General features: G+C 36.6%; 1 protein-coding gene and 1 non-coding gene across 2 annotated transcripts in view; both read left to right on the top strand.

Annotated features, from left to right (window-relative positions):
• PRUNE2 (prune homolog 2 with BCH domain) overlaps positions 1 to 20,716 on the top strand; it is a 313,372-nt gene that overhangs the window by 221,180 nt on the left and 71,476 nt on the right. Inside the window, exon 9 of the mRNA XM_049769754.1 lies at positions 1 to 760. Within this exon, the coding sequence (XP_049625711.1) occupies positions 1 to 760 (760 nt within the window). The remainder of the gene's footprint in view (positions 761 to 20,716) is intronic.
• On the top strand, positions 10,692 to 10,798 carry LOC126004627 (U6 spliceosomal RNA). The gene has a single exon (XR_007493894.1). It is a non-coding gene; the product is annotated as a U6 spliceosomal RNA (small nuclear RNA).

The following is a 20,716-nucleotide window of genomic DNA, read 5'->3' on the forward strand; positions in this document are numbered from 1 at the left end:
GTGCCAGCAAAAGAATTTTAGAGTTGGAAGATAAGAGCCTCATTCTTACTACAGAGCCTGAAGAGATCAAATCAAAATATGAAGAAATATGCACAGAGAAGAATGATGACCATAATGTTCTACATATGGATTACATACTTGTAAACCATGAAGAAAATCTATCCCCAAAGCCAGAAGACAGTGGAGCAAGAGAAAGCATGCCTGAATTGGAAGAATTTCAGAGAGGTGCCCAAGAAATGGAAATGCCAGGAGCTCCATTAGCAAGCTCCCCTGATACAGACCCACCATCTTCCTCCAATGAAGCCAAACCTCATTTTGCTAAGAGAATAGCTTCCACGGATAAGAATTCATCTCTGGAAAGCCTAGACCAAGACCCGAGTTGGATGATCTTGGACCACGGGAAGGCTGATAAACCAGTATCCGAAGCTAATAACTCATGGCCTGGAGAAGTTGGCAAGGCTGTGCAACCAACCGCTGCAGTTGCCTTGAATGAGGATTCTGAAAGGCAGGTTCTGGGAGAAAGGAAGTCTGTTGAATCTCTAGCAGCAGAGGAAGCTTTTTGTCTAAGGAGGCAATCAGAGATAAACAAAAGTGGAGATCAGGATGGTCCAGAAGCAGTTCTGTTGCAGACTGTTACCCATGACAATGAATGGGAAATGCTTTCCCCACAGCCTTCTCCAAAAAACACCATACCTGAAACAGAAATGGAGGAGGAGACAGAATTTCTTGAACCCAGAGCAAGAAAACCAAGACCAGATGGGTAAGCCAAAACTGCAATTTATATTTTACCTGAAGAACCATTTTATTAGAAAGTGATTAAATGATGAGGAATTACGGAGTATGAAGAACAACTATATGATGGGCTTTATTTATTTTAAAGCATGTTATCTGTAAAAGCAGCTTCCGGGAAATCATAATAATGTTCATAATAATGTGACAATTTCAGATAAGAATTTCAATTTTTGGGACAGAGCAGTGGCGCAAGCGGTAGGGCAGGGGTGGTGAACAAGTTCCACACAAAGAGCCAGAATTTTAAACTGTGAGAGTCAGAGCCACACCATGCAGTGACCTGCCCAAACAGACAAACACGCACACAAAAGCATCGAATTTTAACAATGATCTATTAAGCACATATTGCATTTTGCCATTTTGAGTGAGGGTCAAAATCCTGCAGTGATGGTGAGGGTGTGCTGCGTCCTTCACACTCAGAACTATTGGCAAGATGTGACCCAACATGTGACACACGGGTCCCCCCCCTCGCTGGCCCATGCAGTTGTTTCTGAGGGATGGGAGACAGGAGGACGCAGCCTGGGGCGGGACTACGCTCGGAGATCTCTCCTCAGAGGTCCCTCCTCAGAAGCAGCAGAACAAAATCCAAACTTGGGAAAGAGCCACAGTATACAAAATAATAAGAGGCAAAGAGCCGCATTCATTTTGGTGGGGAGCCGCGTGTTTGCCACCCCTGCGGTAGAGCATTTGCCTTGCACACACTGACCTAGGACAGCCTGCGGTTTGATCCCCCGGTGCCCCCATATGGTCCCCCAAGCCAGGAGTGATTTCTGAGTGCATAGCCAGGAGTAACTCCTGAGTGTCATTGGGTGTGGCCCAAAAACCAAAAAAAAAAAAAAAAAAAAAGAATTTCAATTCTTCAATTTCCATTCAGAGTTTTAAACTTACACTGCCTACTCAGTGCTTACTCCACCTACTCAGTATCTTTATTACTCTGATTTAAAAAGACATTGGTGTTGGGAGATGCACTGATGTTTATCCATAATGCAAGGTAGTTTGTGCCAGTTATCTCATGTAATCTTTACATCTCTAAGGTAATAAATAGCTATTAATTTTTAATTAATATATGCTGGTGGGAGAGCTTGTAGTTTAAAGATTCAAAAGATTTCTATAATTTCTATAAGTAAGCAAAGCAAATATTTGGGGTTCAAAGCTTTCCATGCCAGAAATCTATTTTTTTTTCAGACTCAATAAAATTATGTTCTTATGCATATATGAGTTACTGTTAGGAATAGGAGATTCTACCACAGGTTCAAAAATTCAGTGAGAAGAATTCATTCTCTAATTGGTAGAAAAATGAGCATCAGTCATTAAAATAGCTATTCATTCATTCCTTCATTCTTCAACCATTTATTGTATAGTGAAACCAACATCTCGTCCTGCCATCTCATTTTTTCTCATACTGTTTAGGGCTATTTATTTCTCTTTATTTGCCTTAATAAAGACTTCCTGTTTTCCAAGACCAAATCCATATTGTGGAAAATTACTAGGGTAAAGAGAAAAAATGTGTTTTTTTTCCTTAAAAGTTAGTGGAGGAAGGCATATTTTTCTTACACACTTGAAGAACATAAAGGATCAAGTGTTCTCTTTGAATCAAAGTATTTGGAGTTCAGCCTGGCTCTACCAATTTGCTTATATAGTATAAATGGAAGATTCCATGCCCTAAATTTCCTCTTCCATAAAATTATTGCCTGGGATGGACGACCTTAATCCTCCCTGTGAAGTTAGTTCATGCATAAATAGTAAAGAAAATGTGTTCATGAAAGCATTGACATTTACAAATTATATTTCTCAATGAAAGAAGTGAAAAATAAATAGCAGGGGGATTGAGGGCTAGTTAAGATACCAAAGTGAGTACAAACTGCATTCTGTTCCAGTGTTGCTTCTTTAGTGCAGACATTTTTCAGATGATCTTTTCTTTATTTTTTTTCCCCTTTACTGTCAAGCTATTTCCTTTCAGAGAGACTTTAGATCTGTTATCAGATAGTATAGCAGATGGATCCCAGCAGTCCTGCTGGCATTATTATAGATTGAGCTAAGAATTCAAGCAGCCTCGAGTTGGCTGAGCTATATTGTATAGCTTCTTTTTGAAGACAATATTGTTGGGTTGGGGAAAGCTTACTCAGGGCTTGCTCCTGTTTCTGTGTTTAGGGGTCATTCTTGGTGGGTCTTGAGAGAACTACGTAAAGTGAGTGTCTTACGCCTGAACTGCTTCTCTGGTCCTGTTTGGTTTTGTGTTTCTATTCTACACAGGCCCCTAAAATTCACCAGATGATAGTATTCTATTGTGTCATTAACATTTTTTCTTTCAATAAGTTTCTTTTTTTTTTGCTTATTCCTCTCTAATCAGTCCCTGCCATAAAAAATATGTTCTGACAACTGGAGGAGATAGGCAGTTTCCTACTGTTATTTGTATTATAGTTGACAGAAGTAATTTATGCTGGATGCATTTGATGTCTCCCCTCTGATATGATCTGAGGTTATGCAGATCTAAACAATGATTCCCTAAGTAGGCATCTGATACCATCAGCAGCGGCATCACCTGAGCAGTTGATTGTTCGAAATGCAAATAACCAGCACACCCTCTTGAATCAGGAATTGGGAGTGGAGTCATATGGGCCTTCTGTTTTAACACCTCTTCCCAGTGTTTCTGCTGCCCGTGCAGCTTTAGGACTACTGTTCTTAACATATTCCAGTCCTGTATGAGTTCACAGTTTAATGGGGAGTTAAATACAAAAGAAAAGGTAGGTAATAGGAGCTAAGAAGATAGTACAGTGGTAAGTTACTTGCCTTGCATGCAGCCAACCCAAGTTTGATCCCCAACACCCTGTCAGAGTGATTCCTGAGCACAAAGACATGAGGATGCTCTGATCACAGCCAAATATAGTTATAAAATATAGATAATAATGTAGTGTTTTGATCAAGATAGTAATGAATTAACTATTAACTTTAAATATGAATATCAATTAATGAATTAATATGAATATCAATCAATTGTTGTCACCAACAAATCCTAGGTACTGCATATATACATTATCTCTCATTACTAAGACAATAATATGAGGTAATCATTACACAGGGAAGAAGTAAATATTCAGCAGTATCAACTCTGGTTGCTAGATAAAAAGTAAAGAAACATTGGGGCTGCAGTGAAAGTATAGCATATAGGGCACTTGCCTTTTATGCAGCCAACCCGAGTTCAATCCCTAATATCATATATGGTCCCTGAAGTCCTGCAAGGAGTGATCCCTGAGCACAAAGGAAGGAGTAAGAACTGAGAGCTGCTAGATGTGAACCAAACTCCTCCCCCCCCCCCCCACATTTGGTATATCTTTACAACCAGAACTTGGTCATGCAGAATAATAAAAAATAAATGGGCCTCACCCAGAGCCTAGCCAAATTAACACATAACCATTAGCATATCACAGTTTATATATATATATTTTAAATCAAATTAATGCTAAGCAAGCATAAAACCATTTATATTTGTGGACTCAGCATTTAAATTATATAATAAAAGTATGACAATTGTTGGGGCTGGAGATAGGACATTTGCCTTACATGCGCCTGACCCAGGTTCAATTCCCAGCATCCCATATAGTCCCCTGAGTCTGCCAGGAGTGATTTCTGAGTGCAGAGCCAGGAGTAACCCCTGAGCACCCTATCTGTGGCACAAAAAAAATAAATAAAAAATGTGTGACAATTGGAACACAAATCTTTTGCCTTTTTCTAGGTGTGGGAGACAAGGAACAGGTTATACAGGAAGGGAAGTTACTTTATGTTTTTGTCTTGAGGTCCCTTATGAAAAAATCAAAATTTGCTCAAAAAATGCTGCTTTTTCTTCCTCTCTTTTTAAAAATTGCTTTATTTAAGCACTGTGGTTACAAGACTGTTTATAAAATAATACAGTTGCTTGTTTTTCTCACAGATACAAAATTGTTCATGATTGAGTTTCAGTCATACAATGTACAAAGTTTCATTTACATGCCACTGAGCTGTGTGACTTTTCTTTGGAAGTTTGATGCTTCAGAGTTGTACAGTGGTAGTGTATATATTGTAAATGTCTAAGAACTGATGCCACAAATTTTAGAGATAATCTAGATGAGAAGTTTTCTTCCTTAGGACTTTTGGTTGGAGGGATGTAGAAAATCTGGCAATGAAAGGTAATTGAATTTTCATCTCATCCTTCTCCCAAACTGTGTCCTGTCCATAAGTCCTATATTGTATAATAATCACACAAACTATTGCTTTTTTCCTAGTTGTACAGACTGCCAAAATATGTGACCTTGAGTTATTAGATTTTGGAACCCACAGTTTTACTTCCTTGATAAAATAGAAACTGAAATACACTTCCCTTGTGGAGATTCCATCTCACTTTTTTCTTTCATTTTTATTTTACTTTTAAAAATGCTAATTTTTATACTCTATATCCTCTGATCTTTACTTACCCTCTTCTCTACAGGCAATCTTAATTTTATTACCAGTATCTATAGTAGTCTACCTTTATATATATTGCTTATGAATTTTATATTTATGTTGTATTTATACTCCAAATACTTGTCTTTTTCTTTTTGTCTTAAAATATTTCATGCAATTTTCTATTTTCTTCTGTTTTGCTGGAAAGGGCAAAATTTCACTTCTTGTTTTTTTTTTTTTTCTGGTTTCTTTCTGTTTGGGGGCCACAGCTTGTGGTGCTCAAGATTTGTTCTTGGCTCTGTGCTTCTGAATCACTTTTGGCAGCACCTGAAGAACTCTTTGTAGTCCTAAATTCTGGTTGACCAGATGCAAGTCAAGTGCCACCATTGCTGTACCTCCACAACCCCAAAATTTTATTTTTCCATTTTAAAATTATTTCATTATGTAAATATGTCACATCTTTTTAATTTAATCACCTAAAGATAGGTACATTGATCATTTTCATATTTTTGTGTTTATAATACTGCAATCAATTGTAGGACAGATAAAACTTTTAGTGTCAATAGTTTATATTCTTCCCTAAAATTAGGATTGCTGGATTATGTGATAGTTCTACCTTTATTTTCTTCAGAAGACTCCATAAGTTTTTCCAAAATGGTTGCTCTAATTTATGTTCCATCAACAGTATACAAGATTTCCATTTCCTCCACACCCTCTCCAACACTTGTTATTTCTGTTTTTGATGTGAGCCATTCTCCAGGTATGAGGTGGTATCACTTTGTGGTCTTAATTTATATTTACCTGCTGCTGATTAGTGATGATGAATACTTTTTCATACACCTGATAGCCATCACTCTATCCTTTTTAGAAAAATTTGTTCAAATCTGCTTTAAAAAAACAAACGGGATTTGTTTCTTATAACAAATGCATGATCTATTTCAAGATTGCCATATCTATTGAAAACCTCCTATGATTCTATTAAAACCTCTTTGTGTGTTTATTCTGTTTTCTTTAAAAACATCATTGAGATTTTTATTGGGATTGTATTAAATCTGTATATTGCTTTTTGTAGAATGTACATTTTGACAATCTAATTTTTCCCATCCATGGAATGGATGTTCATCTTTTTATGTCTTTTTCTACTGTAGTCTTTGTTTGTAAAGGCTTTTCAACTACTTTGGTAAATTTATTGGTAGGTGTTTTATTATTTGAAGGTAAATGTAAATGGGATTGGTTTCTTAATTTCTTTTCATTCATTCTTATGATAGAGGAACACAATAGACATTTGTAAATTGATTTTGAAACCCTCTCCTTTGCTATACTAATTGTTTCTAATAGCTTTTTAATGAAGTCTTCAGTATTTTCTAAACATATTATCATATCATCTACAAATAATGATAGTTTCACTTCTTTTCTAATGTGAATTCCTTTTATTATTGTTAGTTAATTGCTCTGGCTGAGACTTATATTAATTACGTTAGAATTGGTCATAATGGAAACCTTTGCTGTTTTCTGTTTTTAAGGAAAAAAATTTCAGTTTTCTACCATTCACGAAGTTATAATGTGGGTTTATAGTACATGGCCTTTATTATATTGTTATGTTCCTTCTATCCCAATTTTATTGAAAGTTATTAATCACAACTTTTGATATAATCATATATTTCCTCTGATTGACATGTAGTATTGTATTTGGTTGATTTGCGTATATTGAGTCATCCTTTCTTCTTGAAATTAACCCCAATTGATCTTGATGTCTGATCCTTTTTGATGCACTGTTGAACTCAATTTTGTTGAAAAGTTTGCTTCTATATTTATCATAAATTTTGGTCTGTAGTTCTTTTTATGTGATATTCTTGTCTAGTAATGTTAATCTTCTAAAAATGTATTTGTAAGTTTCTGCAAAATTTTTGAACAGTATGAGGACAATAGGTTAAGTTTTAAAAATTTTAGTATACTTTACTGCAAGCACATCTGATCTAGGATTTTAGACTTTGGAGATTTCTAATTACAGATTCAATATCCGTACTTGTCTCAGTTAATTTATGTTTTCTATCTCTTCTTGTTTTAGTATAGGTAGGGTGTATTTTTCTAAAAATTTTTTCATTTCCGCTGTTATTAAATTTTTAAAGCATATATGTTTGTTCATAGAGGACTCTTACAATACCTTGCATTTCTATGGCATCCAAGTTGTCCTTAATTTATAACTGTTAGAATTTTTCATTCAAAATTTTAGCTAAAGGCTTATTAATTTTATTTCTTTTTAATAATTTAAATGAATGTATTTGATATTTTACATAATTTTTGTGTCTTTAGACAGCTAAATCTGGCAGTGCTCAGAGCTTACTTCTGGCTTTGTGCTCAGGGATCACTCTTACTAATATTAAGGGTATCTTATGTGGTACTTACTAGTCATTGAACCAGGGTTGGCTGCTTGCAAGGCTAGCACCTTAGCCCTTATACTATCTTTCTGATCCATGTTTTTGTTTCTAATTCACTTATTTCTACTTTGAATTTTATTCATCTTTCTTCAACTTGGTTTATTTTCCAATTGCTTTTGCAGCTGGAAACTTAAAGGTTAAATTATTTGTAAATTTCTTGGGGCCGGAGAGATAGCATGGAGGTAAAGCGTTTGCCTTTCATGCAGGAGGTCATCGGTTCGAATCCCAGCGTCCCATATGGTCCCCCGTGCCTGCCAGGAGCAATTTCTGAGCCTGGAGCCAGGAATAACCCCTGAGCACTGCCGGGTGTGACCCAAAAATCACAAAAAAAAAAAAAAATTATTTGTAAATTTCTTATTATTTTATAAAACTGGTATTTACTATATTCTCTCTTAGTGTCACTTTATTATATCTCATAAATTTGAGAACTTACATTTTTATTTTCATTTTATTCCCAGGTATTTTTAAATTTTGGCTTTGATTTTCTTCCTAATGTTTAATGAGAAACATGATTTTTTTTTTTTTAGTCTCTACAGTTTTGAGTATTTTCTAATTTTCTTTATCTGATTGAGTTGTAATTTTATAGCACTGTGATCAGGAAAAATACTTGATATGATTTCAATCTTCCTAAGTTTATTGATAGTTTATTTTTGTCCTTGTGAAGGTTCTGTTAGCCCTTAAAAAATGTAAATCCAACTGTTTGTCAGTAAAATGTTCTGTCTATTGAGTCCATTCTTTTTCCTAGATCACCACTGAAGGCTCTATTTTTTTTTAATTATTTCTTTATTTAAGCACCATACTTACAAACATGTTCATAATAGGGTTTAAGTCATAAAATGCACAACCCCCATGACAGTGCAATTTTCCTGCCACCATTGTCCCACCATTTCCTATCTCCCCCCCATATCCTGCTTGTCTTTTAAATAGGCATTGTATTACTCTGTCATGTCATGGTAGCTGTTATAGTAGTTAGTTATATCTCTTACTGCACTTACCACTCCTTGTGATAAGCTTGCTATCATGGGTTGGTCCTTCTAGCTTTTATCTCTATTAGTATTATTATTATTATTATGCCTTTTATTTTATTAAATCCACATATGAATGAGACTATTCTGCACTTTCCTCTCTCCCTCTGACTTATTTCACTCAAAATAATAGTCTCCACATCCATCTATGTATAAACAAATTTCGTGACTTCATTTTTTTCTTTCTTTACTTTTAATAATATATTTAATTAAGCATCATGATTTCAAAGATATGTTTCAGTTACAAAAAAAACAACCCCCTCACCAGTGCAACATTCCTACCACCAATGCCTTCCATCTCCCCCATCCATACCTCCTGCCTGTATTTGAAACAGGCATTTTATTTTTTTTCACTTACTACCATTGTCAGGATAGCTGTTAGTGTAGTTATTTCTCTAACTGCACTCACTACTCTTTGTGGTAAGCTTCATGAGTAAGCATGTGGTAAGCATGAGCTGGTCCTTCAAGCCCTCATCTCTATTTTCTCTGGATATTATTACAATAATGTCTTTTATTTTTCTTAAGCCCCATGAATGAGTGAGACTATTCTGTATCTGTCTGTCTCCCTCTGACCTATTTCACTCAGCATAATAGTTTCCATATATGTCAATGATAGGAAAATTTCATGACTTTATTTCTCCTGATGGCTGCATAGTATTCCATTGTGTATATGGACCACAATTTCTTCAGCCACACATCTGTTGTCAGGCATTTGGGTTGGTCTCAGATTCTGGCTATAGTAAATCGTGCTTCAATGAAGGCTTTTTTAATTGTGTCTTTGTGTCCCTAGGATATTTCCCTAGGAGTGGTATAACTGAATAATATGGGAGCACAATTTATAGTTTTTTGATGAATCTCCATATTGTTTTTCATAAAGGCTAGTCTAGACAACATTCCCACCAGCAATGAATGAGTTCCTTTCTCCCCACATCCCTACCAGTATTGGTTATTCTTGCCAGTCTCTGTGGCATGAGATGGTACCTCATTGTTGTTGTTTTGATTTGCATCTTCCTGATGTTTAGTGATATGGAGCATTTCTTAATTTGTCTTTTGACCATTTGTAGTTCTTCTTTGAAGAAGTGTCTATTCATTTCTTCTCCCCATTTTTGATAAGGTTAGAGGTTTATTTTTCTTATTAAGTTCTGTCAGTACCTTGTATACCTTAGATTTTAGCCCCTTATCTGATGGGTATTGGATGAGTAGTTTCTCCCATTCTGTGGGTGGCCTTTGTATCCTAGTCACTATTTTTTTTTTTTTTTTTTTTGGTTTTTGGGTCACACCCGGTAACGCTCAGGGGTTACTCCTGGCTATGTGCTCAGAAGTTGCTCCTGGCTTGGGGGACCATATGGGACACCGGGGGATCAAACCGCGGTCTGTCCAAGGCTAGCGCAGGCAAGGCAGGCACCTTACCTTTAGCGCCACCGCCCGGCCCCCTAGTCACTATTTTCTTTAAGAAAAGTTTAATATAGGTCAATTTTTTAATATCTGCTTCTACTTGTTTGGACAGTGTTGTTTCCTCCTTGAAGATGCCTTTGGTCTCAATATCATGGAGTTACCTATGTGTTCCTCTATATACCTTATGGTTCTGTGTTTGATATCAAGGTCTTTAATCCATTTGAATTTGACCTTTCTGCATGATGTTAGATGGATGTCTGAGTTTGCTTTTTTGCATGTGGCTGACCAGTTGTCCCAACATCACTTGTTGAAGAGGCTTTTCCTTGATTCCATTTTGTGTTTCTTGCCCCTTTATCAAAAATTAACTGATTGTATGTCTGGGGAACATTCTCTGAATACTCAAGTCTTTCATTGATCTGAGGTTCTGTCTTTATTCCAATACCATGCTGTTTTAATGACTGTTGCTTTGTAATACAATTTAAAGTTGAGGAAAGTTATGCCTCCCATCTTCTTTTACCTAATGTTGCTTTAGCTATACATGGGTGTTTATCTTTCCAAATAAATTTCATCACTATTTGATCCACTTCTTTAAAGAATGTCATGAGTATTCTTAGAAAAATTAAATCTGGTGCTTGCTTTGGCAGCACATACACTAAAATTGGAATGATAAAGAGAAGATTAGCATGGCCCCTGCACAAGGATAACATGCAAATTCATGAAGTGTTCCACATTTAAAATAAAAAATTAATTTTTTTAACGTTTTGGGGAGTATTGCCATTTTAATGATGTTAATCCTACCAAATCATGAGCAGGGTATGTGTCTACATTTCCTGTGTTTTTATTTCTGTTGTCTTGTGTACTTGAAATGTAGCATTTAAAAGTAACCTGTTGGGGCCCAGAGAGATGGCACAGTGGTGCTTGCCTTGCAAGCAGCCGATCCAGGACCAAAGGTGGTTGGTTCGAATCTCGGTGTCCCATATGGTCCCCCGTGCCTGCCAGGAGCTATTTCTGAGCAGACAGCCAGGAGTAACCCCTGAGCACCGCCGGGTGTGGCCCCAAACCCAAAAAAATAAAATAAAATAAAAGTAACCTGTTATTTATATTTTTATATTATATTATTATATATTTAATATTATATTTATATATACTGATATATATTCATATTACAGTTTTATAAAACTATGGTTTGTCTCCTAGATCTGTGAACTGAATTTTTAGTGCTTCATATAATAAAAATAGACACCCAGAAATAGTCAGTAATAGTCTCTGCATCCTGCTTATTATGGTTCATCTCTGAACAACATTTCCTTTGAAATGAATTATTTCTGACCTTTTTTAAAAAATTCCTGTACAACAAGACCATGAAAAGAGTCTCAGGAGTGAGACAAAAATAGTCTGTTGGATTTTGTTGTTGTTGTTGTTGTTTAAAAAAGTTTTCTGAAATGAGGCTTTTCTCTCTGAGACATAGAGTTGGGTGAGTTAGTACATTCGGTTTCTTCCATGTAAACATTAAAAATGAAAAACAGTAAAGAACTAATTCAACAACTTTTCCTTTTAGCATTGAGTTTCAAAGATTTTTCCCTTTCTCCAAGGTAAGGTGACAGACTGTCTAAGCTACAGTTTTCTCTTGTTTGGGGGTGCTTGACCTGAACCAAACCTGGAATACAAAAGTTGGCAGTGATTGCGGTCCTCTATTTTTGTACTTTTAGTTGATCATTTGATATGTTATATTTGTGTGACTCTAACTTTGTACTTTATTTCAATCCTTGGGATCTTTATTATTTTTTTTAGATGAATATGTCCCACTTCCCTATATGCATGTCACTGTGGCACTTTTTGCCTGAACAGATATTCTTTAAGAGCTTATTTCAGATGATAGATTATTTTCTCTAGCTCACTCTGTCGCCATTTGAGACAGTGAGGACAAGCTTCATCACTAATTTAGTGATGAATTTAGAAACTGATTCTAGACAGGAGCTTGCTCCTGTCTAGAAATGAGAAAGTGATAAGACTGACACAAATTGATTTTGTCTTTTTTTGATGTTGCTGGTTGGCAATGAGACAGAAACAAAAACAATCCTTCTTCTGTGGGTTGGTGATTTATTTCTGTCCCTAACTGTACCATTGAAAGGTTTTACTTAAATATCCAAAGTTATCAATGAGCTTCTTTGCTTTTTTTTCTTGGATCATACATAGTGGTACTCACATACTCTTCCTGAAAACTTGGTGCTTTTACATGCAATACATATGCTTTAGCCCTTTGAGCTATCTCATAGGTCCACAGACAATGAGAGGGGACAACTGACCTAGAACTTCCTGTTAACCTATTACTTTTTTTTCCACCATGGCCAATCTGTGCCACCCTATCAATAGGCTAACAGTGGGCTGCTTCCTTTTTTTTTTTTTTTTTTTGTGGTTTTTGGGTCACACCCGGCAGTGCTCAGGGGTTATTCCTGGCTCCGTGCTCAGAAATTGCTCCTGGCAGGCACGGGGGACCATATGGGACGCCGGGATTCGAACCGATGACCTTCTGCATGAAAGGCAAACGCCTTACCTCCATGCTATCTCTCCGGCCCCGGGCTGCTTCCTTTTTGTGGTGTGTAGGGTCAACCCAAATAGAAGGAGGCCAGAAGGGACTATCAAAACCCTTCAAAATGCATTTAAATTTTCTAAATAGGTATGTGGGTGGTATTTTGTGATGAGGCATTTTACAGAAAGAGAAAGTCTTGAGTGTCAAGACAAGCTGGTGTGTTGGATGATGTATACCCAAGATCCATGTGAATTTTCTTTCAGAACAAGAGTTGTCAAAAAGTCACTGCATTGAATTAGCCTTTGTAGAAACCTAAATTAATTCAAAGGAAGGAGTGCAAATGTTACCTTCTCTCTATTAAACTGTTGCTTAAAGGATATTTTTTAAATCTACATCAGAGAGCTTTGTTTTAGGTAATGAACAGGGAATAAATATTTTAATTAAATCTCTGCACTGTTTAGAACTCTCTTAATGTGACTGACCTTTCTTATCACCACGGTTCTCCACAGAGATCTTCTATAACTGTTCTTTGACATAGAGTACTGAAACTTGTGCCCCCAAGTTTTTCTAGCCCCATAGTTCTAGAAGTGATTGTTTTTCTCACCTTTATTATCTAGTCCTAGAGCATTTGGGATTAATATTTAATGAGCTGATGGATAGAATTCATGAGTATTGCTTCTTATCATACAGTGCACAGTTTCTCACACTAAAAGATTACTCAGCCCCAAATGTCAAAATTGAAAACTCCTATCACTGCCCCTATTTATTTATTTTTGTCATTCTTTTCCTATCTGAAAATATGTTCTATTCATGTGTTTAATTTTGTGTGTCTGTCACTACCATCTGTAACCTCAGGAAACCAGAGATTTGGTTTGTCTTCTTTATCACTGCTCTCTTAGTGCTTGCAACCTACTATGCACTTTATGCTTTCAATAGTAGCTGCAACCTACTTTGTACTTTATGAATATTCTTGATTGATTGAAAGAGAGGAATACAGACCAACACAATTTGCTTTGAATGAAACTAAAATATTTTGTTGTATTTGTTACTTCTTTTACCAATGCAGTGTGCTAGGTATAGTCTGAAAATCTTTTAGTAGATTGGGTTACTTTACTATATTAAATCAATACCATGTCCTACAATAGCCTAATAGGCTTCTCAGTAACAGTTTTCACAGTTCTGGAGACTGAGAGCCTGAAATTAGGTTACCAGTATGCTTAAATTTTTATGAGAATCCTCTCAGGGTTGTAAACATCTATCTCCTTGCACCTTATATCACACAGGAGAGTGAAAGTTTTCCTGCAGTCTCTTTTTTATCCTAGTTTATTTAGTTATTAATAAAAATAAGTTATTTAATTGAATAAAAATTAAAAATACACAGTTACAAAGTTGTTAATGGTTGAGTTTCAGTCATACAATTTACAACATACGTACCTTCATTGATGCACATTTCTTACCACCAATGTCCCAGTTTTACCTCCCATCCTCCCCACTGCCTTCCTCTCTGGCAAACATTTTTCATGTCTTGCTTTTTTTTCCCCCTTTAGACAATGTAGCCTACAATATTGTTACTGAAGGGTATCTTGCATATCGCTTTATCTCCTTTCAGCACTCAATTCTTGTTCAGTGTGATCATTTCCAACTATCATTGCTATTTATAGTGATCCCTTCTCTGCCCTAACTGCCCAAGCAAGTGAAAGCAAAGATATACAAATGGGACTACATTAAACTAAGAAAGGAAATGTGATCAGGATACAAAAACTGCACATAGAATGGGAGAAACTATCCATCCAATACCCTTCTGATAAGGGATTAATAACTAAGATATATATACATATATATAAGGCACACGAAGAGCTTAACAAGAAAAAGATTTATAACCCCATCAAAAATGGGAAGAAAAATGAACAGCAAGAACAATCAGTGTTGGTGCAGATGCAGGGAGAAAGGGATTTGCACTCATTGTAGATTGGAATATATACAGGTCCAGGCTTTTTGAAAAACAATATGGACATTCCTTAAAAAAATTAGAAATTGAGTTCCCTTATGACCTAGTAATACCACTAGTGGTAATATACCATAAGGGCCAAAAACACAATTCAGAAAAGCCCTCTCTACTTTTATGTCCATCACAGCACTATTTACAACAGTGAGAATCTGGAACAACCCAAGTGCCTGAGAACAGATGGGTGGATTAAAAGGTGCTACATCTGCACTATGGAATACTAAGCAGCTATTAGGAAAAATTAAGTCATAAAATTTGCTTACACATGGGTGGATATGGAGAGTATTATGTTGAATAAAATGAGTCAGAGGAAGAAGAATATATAATGATCACACACACTTGTAGGATATTTATTTATTTGTTTATTTGTTTATTTTTGGTTTGGGGCCATACCCAGCAGTGCTCAGGGGTCATTCCTGGCTCTGTACTCAGAAATCACTCCTGGCAAGTTCAGGGACCATATGGGATGCTGGGAATTGAACCTGGGCCAATCCCAGGTCAGCAGCGTGTAAGGCAAATGCCTTACCACTGTGCTATCACTCTGACCCTCGTGTAGGATATTTTAAAAGATAGAATCATAATAATATCTAACGACAATAGAAACAAGGGCCATGAGGACCAGCCCATGGTAGGAATCTTGCCACAAATAGTAAGGGAGTATAGTCTCCTTTATAAGAACATCAACTCTCCATGACATTCCACCCTTTTAATTCATGTAATTCTAAGTAATTATTCTCACCCCCCCCAAGTTCATCTCCTGCTACCATTATATGGGATGGCATAGAAATTCAACAGAAAAAATTGAGAAAAACTTAAATATTCACTTCCAAACATAGATATGGATATTGTTAAAATAATGTTGCAATATTTTATCTTCGCCTTCTTTTGAAATTTGAGACCATCGTTGTCTACTTTTAGTGTTTTTGTAGTTATGTTTTATATTTTCATCAAGGATCTCATGCCTTTGGGTTTTCTTGGAGGATTGTTACATCATCTAGCTTTATGGAGAAAAAACCAAATTCATCTATTAATATTTTTGTTCATTTGTTATTTACACCAGTTTAAATGGCCAGATATAAAAATTTTACTTATTTAATAATTTGTTATCCTGTCAACTCAAATAAAGCTTGAAAATACATGAACTTCAAAGGCATTTTAGTTTCTAAATATTAATTAAATAATAATTTTAAAGACATACTAAGGAGCCTCTTGAGAATTTAGCATCTACATTGTCTCCTTGTCTATATAATAATGCTGCTTATTGTATTAGTATTAGTTAAACAAATACTTATAGCTGCTATCATATAATGAATAAAATAATGTATTTTTTAAGTGCCCACTGTCTGAGCTTGGGCTTTTCTCCCCTGACACAGACATGAGAACTTTAATTTTTCATTTTAGTGGTATGGCTATAGTATTGGGTTCTATCCAGGGATCACTGCTGGTAGTGTTCAAAGGACCATATGTGGTACCTGGGATTTAACTGGGGTCAGCTGCATAATAGGCAAGTACCTTTCCTACTCTCCCAGGGAGAACTTAATCTAAAGTCAAAAGAAATCTTATGGCTGATGACAAATGTCCCATATTTCTCCATCTGCTAAGTTCCATTTAAATGTTGGCTACTAGTAGCACCTCTTAATCATAGTTACATTGTCACCAGACCTCTCAGGTGAGAACCACTGTTCTATAAAGGCTGTATTGTAGGGAAGAAATAGTATTTGTGTTAGATATTTTGGGGGTTATGGAGCATGTGCTTGTTAGTTAGCATTTAAACTGTACTTTGACTTGTGCACTTTTTAAAACTCTTGTCATAGGTTTCTCAGACTTGAAATCTTAAGATATAATAAAGGAGGAAAAAAATGATTTCTTATGAGGCTCTAAATGATTTCTAAAAATTCAAGAGAAAAATCCATTTCTCACTAATCCTAAAGTTTATAATTTCAGGCAAGACTTTATGTAGCAAATACTGAAAAGTAAAAACAATTAAAAATTTATCACTTAAAAAAAAGGAGAGAGAAAGAAAGAGAAAGAGAGAAAATTGTCTGCCACAGAGTCAGCCTGAGGGATGGGGAGATAAGAAGGAAATTTGGGATAGAGGTGGCAGGAACTCAACCATGAACAATTTTATAACTATGCATCTCACAGTGATTCAATTAAAAAAATAAAAAATAAATTAAAAAGATGAGCCAAAAGCTAGAGCATAAATGGCTTCAGAGTCGATGTAATCCGAGATGGGTTCTGCGAAGTGTGAAGCCTACAAACTAGGGATTTTTCTTTTTTCGATTTGGTTTTTGAGCCAAACCTGGAAATGCTGGAAATCTGCCTTTGTGCTCAGGGCCCTCTCCTGACAGGGCTCAGAAGTTGATATGGATGATATGAATGCTAGGGATCAAATCCGGTCAGCCATGTGCCAGGCAAGTGTCCTATCCCTAGAGATCGTCCCTTTACAAAACACAGAAGGAATTTCTACCTTGATGGTAAAGAACAGAGGCAGAACTCAGTGCTGTGAAACAGACATTGTGATCCAATCTATCATACGACCTGCTTTATCATGTTTGTAATGCTTGCTTTAAGAGTCAGCTAAGAAAAATGGCTATGCTTCTGCCATCAAACCACAGTTATTTCTAAAACATTTAAGGGTTTGGTTTTTTTTTTGTTTTTTTGGTTTTTTTTGTAAAGTTCTGCCAGTGGGTTTTGACTCTTTACGGCTGGGAAATATTCTGACAGTTTGGCAGTGGCCTCTGCCAGTAACTGACTCTATAGCCCTCACACTCCTGGTCTACTCTCTCACCTATTGGTACAGCTGAAAGAAAAAGGAGCCCAGTAAATCCATTCATTGTTGTTTGTAGTTCTGCAGGGAACCATATAGGATGCCAGGGATCAAATATGGATTGGCTGTGTGCAAGGCAAACTGTATTATATCTCTCTAGCCCTCCAAAGCTGGTGATTTTTCAGTCTTCACAGACAGATCCTCTGTCTGAATTTCTCTGGCCCATTTTCTTAGAATGAGATCAGTTCAGATGTCCAAAGTGGTCCTATTCTGCCATCTCAGTGCCCTTCACCCCTGTCAAAAAGAAAACTTTTGAGCATGGTCCTTTAGTAACTTTTCTCATTGATTTTTCCCTTGATTTTGTGCTTTATTTATTTATTTATTTATTTATTTATTTATTTATTTTGTCTGACAATATATTTTAACATTGGAGAATGATTTATGCCTTGCTACTATGTGAACTTTTTTATTCAATTTCCTTTGTCTTCACATCAAATGTCTGCTAATGTTTTAGAATGAATATTAGTATTCATAACTGCCATTTATTGTGAATTCAATCCAGAATCCAAATTCTTTTCCTAGATCATCTTGCATATTATTTCATTCTTTATTGTATAGGCTTTCTGTTGGTTTACAGTACTAGATAAATATGGGGATGCATCTTCAGACTCCTTTCATCGTGTCAAAGCATTCCTTCCCAAAATTTTTGAAACATTTCTACAATCAGATCATGCTGCTCTCTGCTACATTATTTTATTAGCGTCCATTCATGAAGCAGTAAAATAAGCCGCAGGTGGTTAGGTAACTGGTCCTAACTTGCCAAGACACTCAGGCCTTGCGATTTCAGGCTTTGTCTGGGCTGGGGCTATGTGATCCGTGGGCAAACCTGACTTTTCTCCAGAGTTACCATGTTGATCTGCTCTGTGTACCTCATTGCATTTCCAACAGTCTATTTTAATTCTGTCTTAACCATTGCACCTGAAATAACAACAATGACAGGGTCATCTTTCTGACTGCTTGTGCTGTGATGCTGCTACAGGATTTTAAAACTTGACGTTTTAGGACACTCTTTCTACTGATTCTTGGGAGCCCATTGGCCTCCATTTCTGCCAGAAATAGCAGAGGCAGTCGTTCTTTGAGCAGAAAACTAAATCACCGGGCCTCGCTAATGCCAAAGCCCCGGGGGAAGGAGTCTAAGATACCCGCCACAAAATGCTGCTGCGCTGTCCCAGCTGCGGCCCCAACTCCAGTAGCTTTTAGAGGACAGAAGCGCTGGTTCTCTGGGAGATCTGGGAGGCAGGTGACTGTCCTTATTTAGCTGTGCCGGCGATCATGTGACCGGGAAATGGAGGCGAGTGTGTGTTTTCGGGGAAGGGCTCCAGCAAGAAGATGCTGAAACGCGGTGGCTGCTGAGCATCCGCGCCCTCTCGCTAGCAAAGCCTCCTCCCATCTTCCCAAGGTAGGTGGGCCTGGGCGGTTTAGGAGGAGGTGTCTTGGGGAGCACAAAATGCAAAGGAGAATACTGTTGTCCAGCAGGGCTCTACTGCTGCTGGGAAGTTGTGGGGGAATAGACTATGGAGGAGTTATGGTGAAGGGATTCTGGATTTAGGTAGCGGCATCATTTGCTATTAACACGAGCTGCAAAGATTTGTGCTCTGTGCTACAGTATGTGCTGCCTTTTGCACCTCCCCTGGGATACTGGCTGCACAGCTGTAAACAGATTTTAGTCCTCCTGTCTAGGATGAAAGTAGAAATGGGGAAGCAAAGGAAGTAAAATTTGAAAGTGCTTTTAGCTCTGACCTAACAGACAGGTATCATTGTCTCTATTTGGGTTATTTGTTATGTAGAGTAGCCCTGGTACTGCAGCATTTTAGTTCTCTCTGTCTCTGTCTTTCTGTTTCTGTCTGTCTCTTTCTTCTCTCTTTTTCTTTCTCTCTCATATTATCTCTCTCTTCCATCCATCTCCTCATTCAATCTGGTCTAAGTTTTAAGCTGCGGAAATAGGTCAGCTTCCCAAAAGGGCTTATATTCTTTCCTGTTATCTTTTCAAAATTAAGAGCTAAGATAGCTTTTTATGTAATATCATTATTTCTTTAGGAAACTAACTTATATGAAAGCCTGAGGGGTGGGGGTAGCCACTTGATTAAGTTCAAACAAAAATTGTGTTGTTTATTGCATTCTTCTGTGGAAGCCAAAAATTTAAAACTAGATTCCAACATAGTACCAGTGATTTAAAGTCTGTGTCAGGTTAGAGTAAAGGTCATGGTGACTTAAGTGAGGGGATATAGTCCCCTTAAACTGTCCTTTTTTACAAGAACTCTTGACATAGTATGCATTTTATGTAAACTGCTATGCAAGCTTAGCTTCCAACTTATTTCCAACTGAACAACCTCTCCAATTCTTTCTCATGGGGAAAAATAATGGGAATTACCACAATGTTCATATGATGTAAGTTTTCTAAGAATCATCACTGATAATATCAATGGAATATAAAGTCAATGGAATCATTAGATTAAAATTCCTGGCAATAAGATTTTTAAAAAATCCCCCATGAAATTTCTCTTAATTGATGACTTTATCTGATAGGGTAAAGGATAGCAAGCACCAAAAAACAAAACTCAGTATTACAAAATTTTGTGATTACATTGTAAATTTTGTGATTACATTTGTGATTAATTTGCAAATTAAATCCCCTTAGAATAGTGAATGCTATACAAAGTAGCTTTGCAATCCAAGACAAGGATCAAGATGACACTGTTGTCACAGGCTGGCAGCAGAACCTAACCACCCCCCTCCTCCATAGATTTAGCTTTGTGATGGAGATTTCCCTTTATATCTTAATCTCATGAGTGCACAAGGAAAAAGAAGCAGAGTCTTTTTCCTGATAACAAGAAATCAAATTAACATTCTCACTGGTTAGTGGCTCTCTTGAGTGTATTCCTGTGAATTCACATTTATATTCCAGTTGATTTTTCATTCATGAATAGCTTTGTGCCTACAGGATTTATCTCTTATTAAAACACCACAATCTACTGATCTAGACTTTGTACTTTCTAGCTAAAAAGGCTTTGTAATTTGTAGCTAGCTAAAAAACAAATTGTGGGGTTTGTGCAAATGTCCGTGTATTCAATACATATTACAGCTATATTGGTTTCAACTCAATATGGGAAAGTTTGGGCTTACTTTGGGAGGAAATAAAAGGAATTGCTACCCTTTGACATGCAAAGATTTTGCTGGCAGAGACTATTCAGAAGTTGCTGCCAGAATACTACTTGAATTTGTAAAGGGTTCTCAATTGCAGTTATTTGGAAAGTTGGGGGTGAGAAAGGCAGAGGGAAAGTTGTAAAG

Source organism: Suncus etruscus, chromosome 3, assembly GCF_024139225.1.
Source record: "Suncus etruscus isolate mSunEtr1 chromosome 3, mSunEtr1.pri.cur, whole genome shotgun sequence".
NCBI classification, from domain to species: Eukaryota; Metazoa; Chordata; class Mammalia; order Eulipotyphla; family Soricidae; genus Suncus; species Suncus etruscus.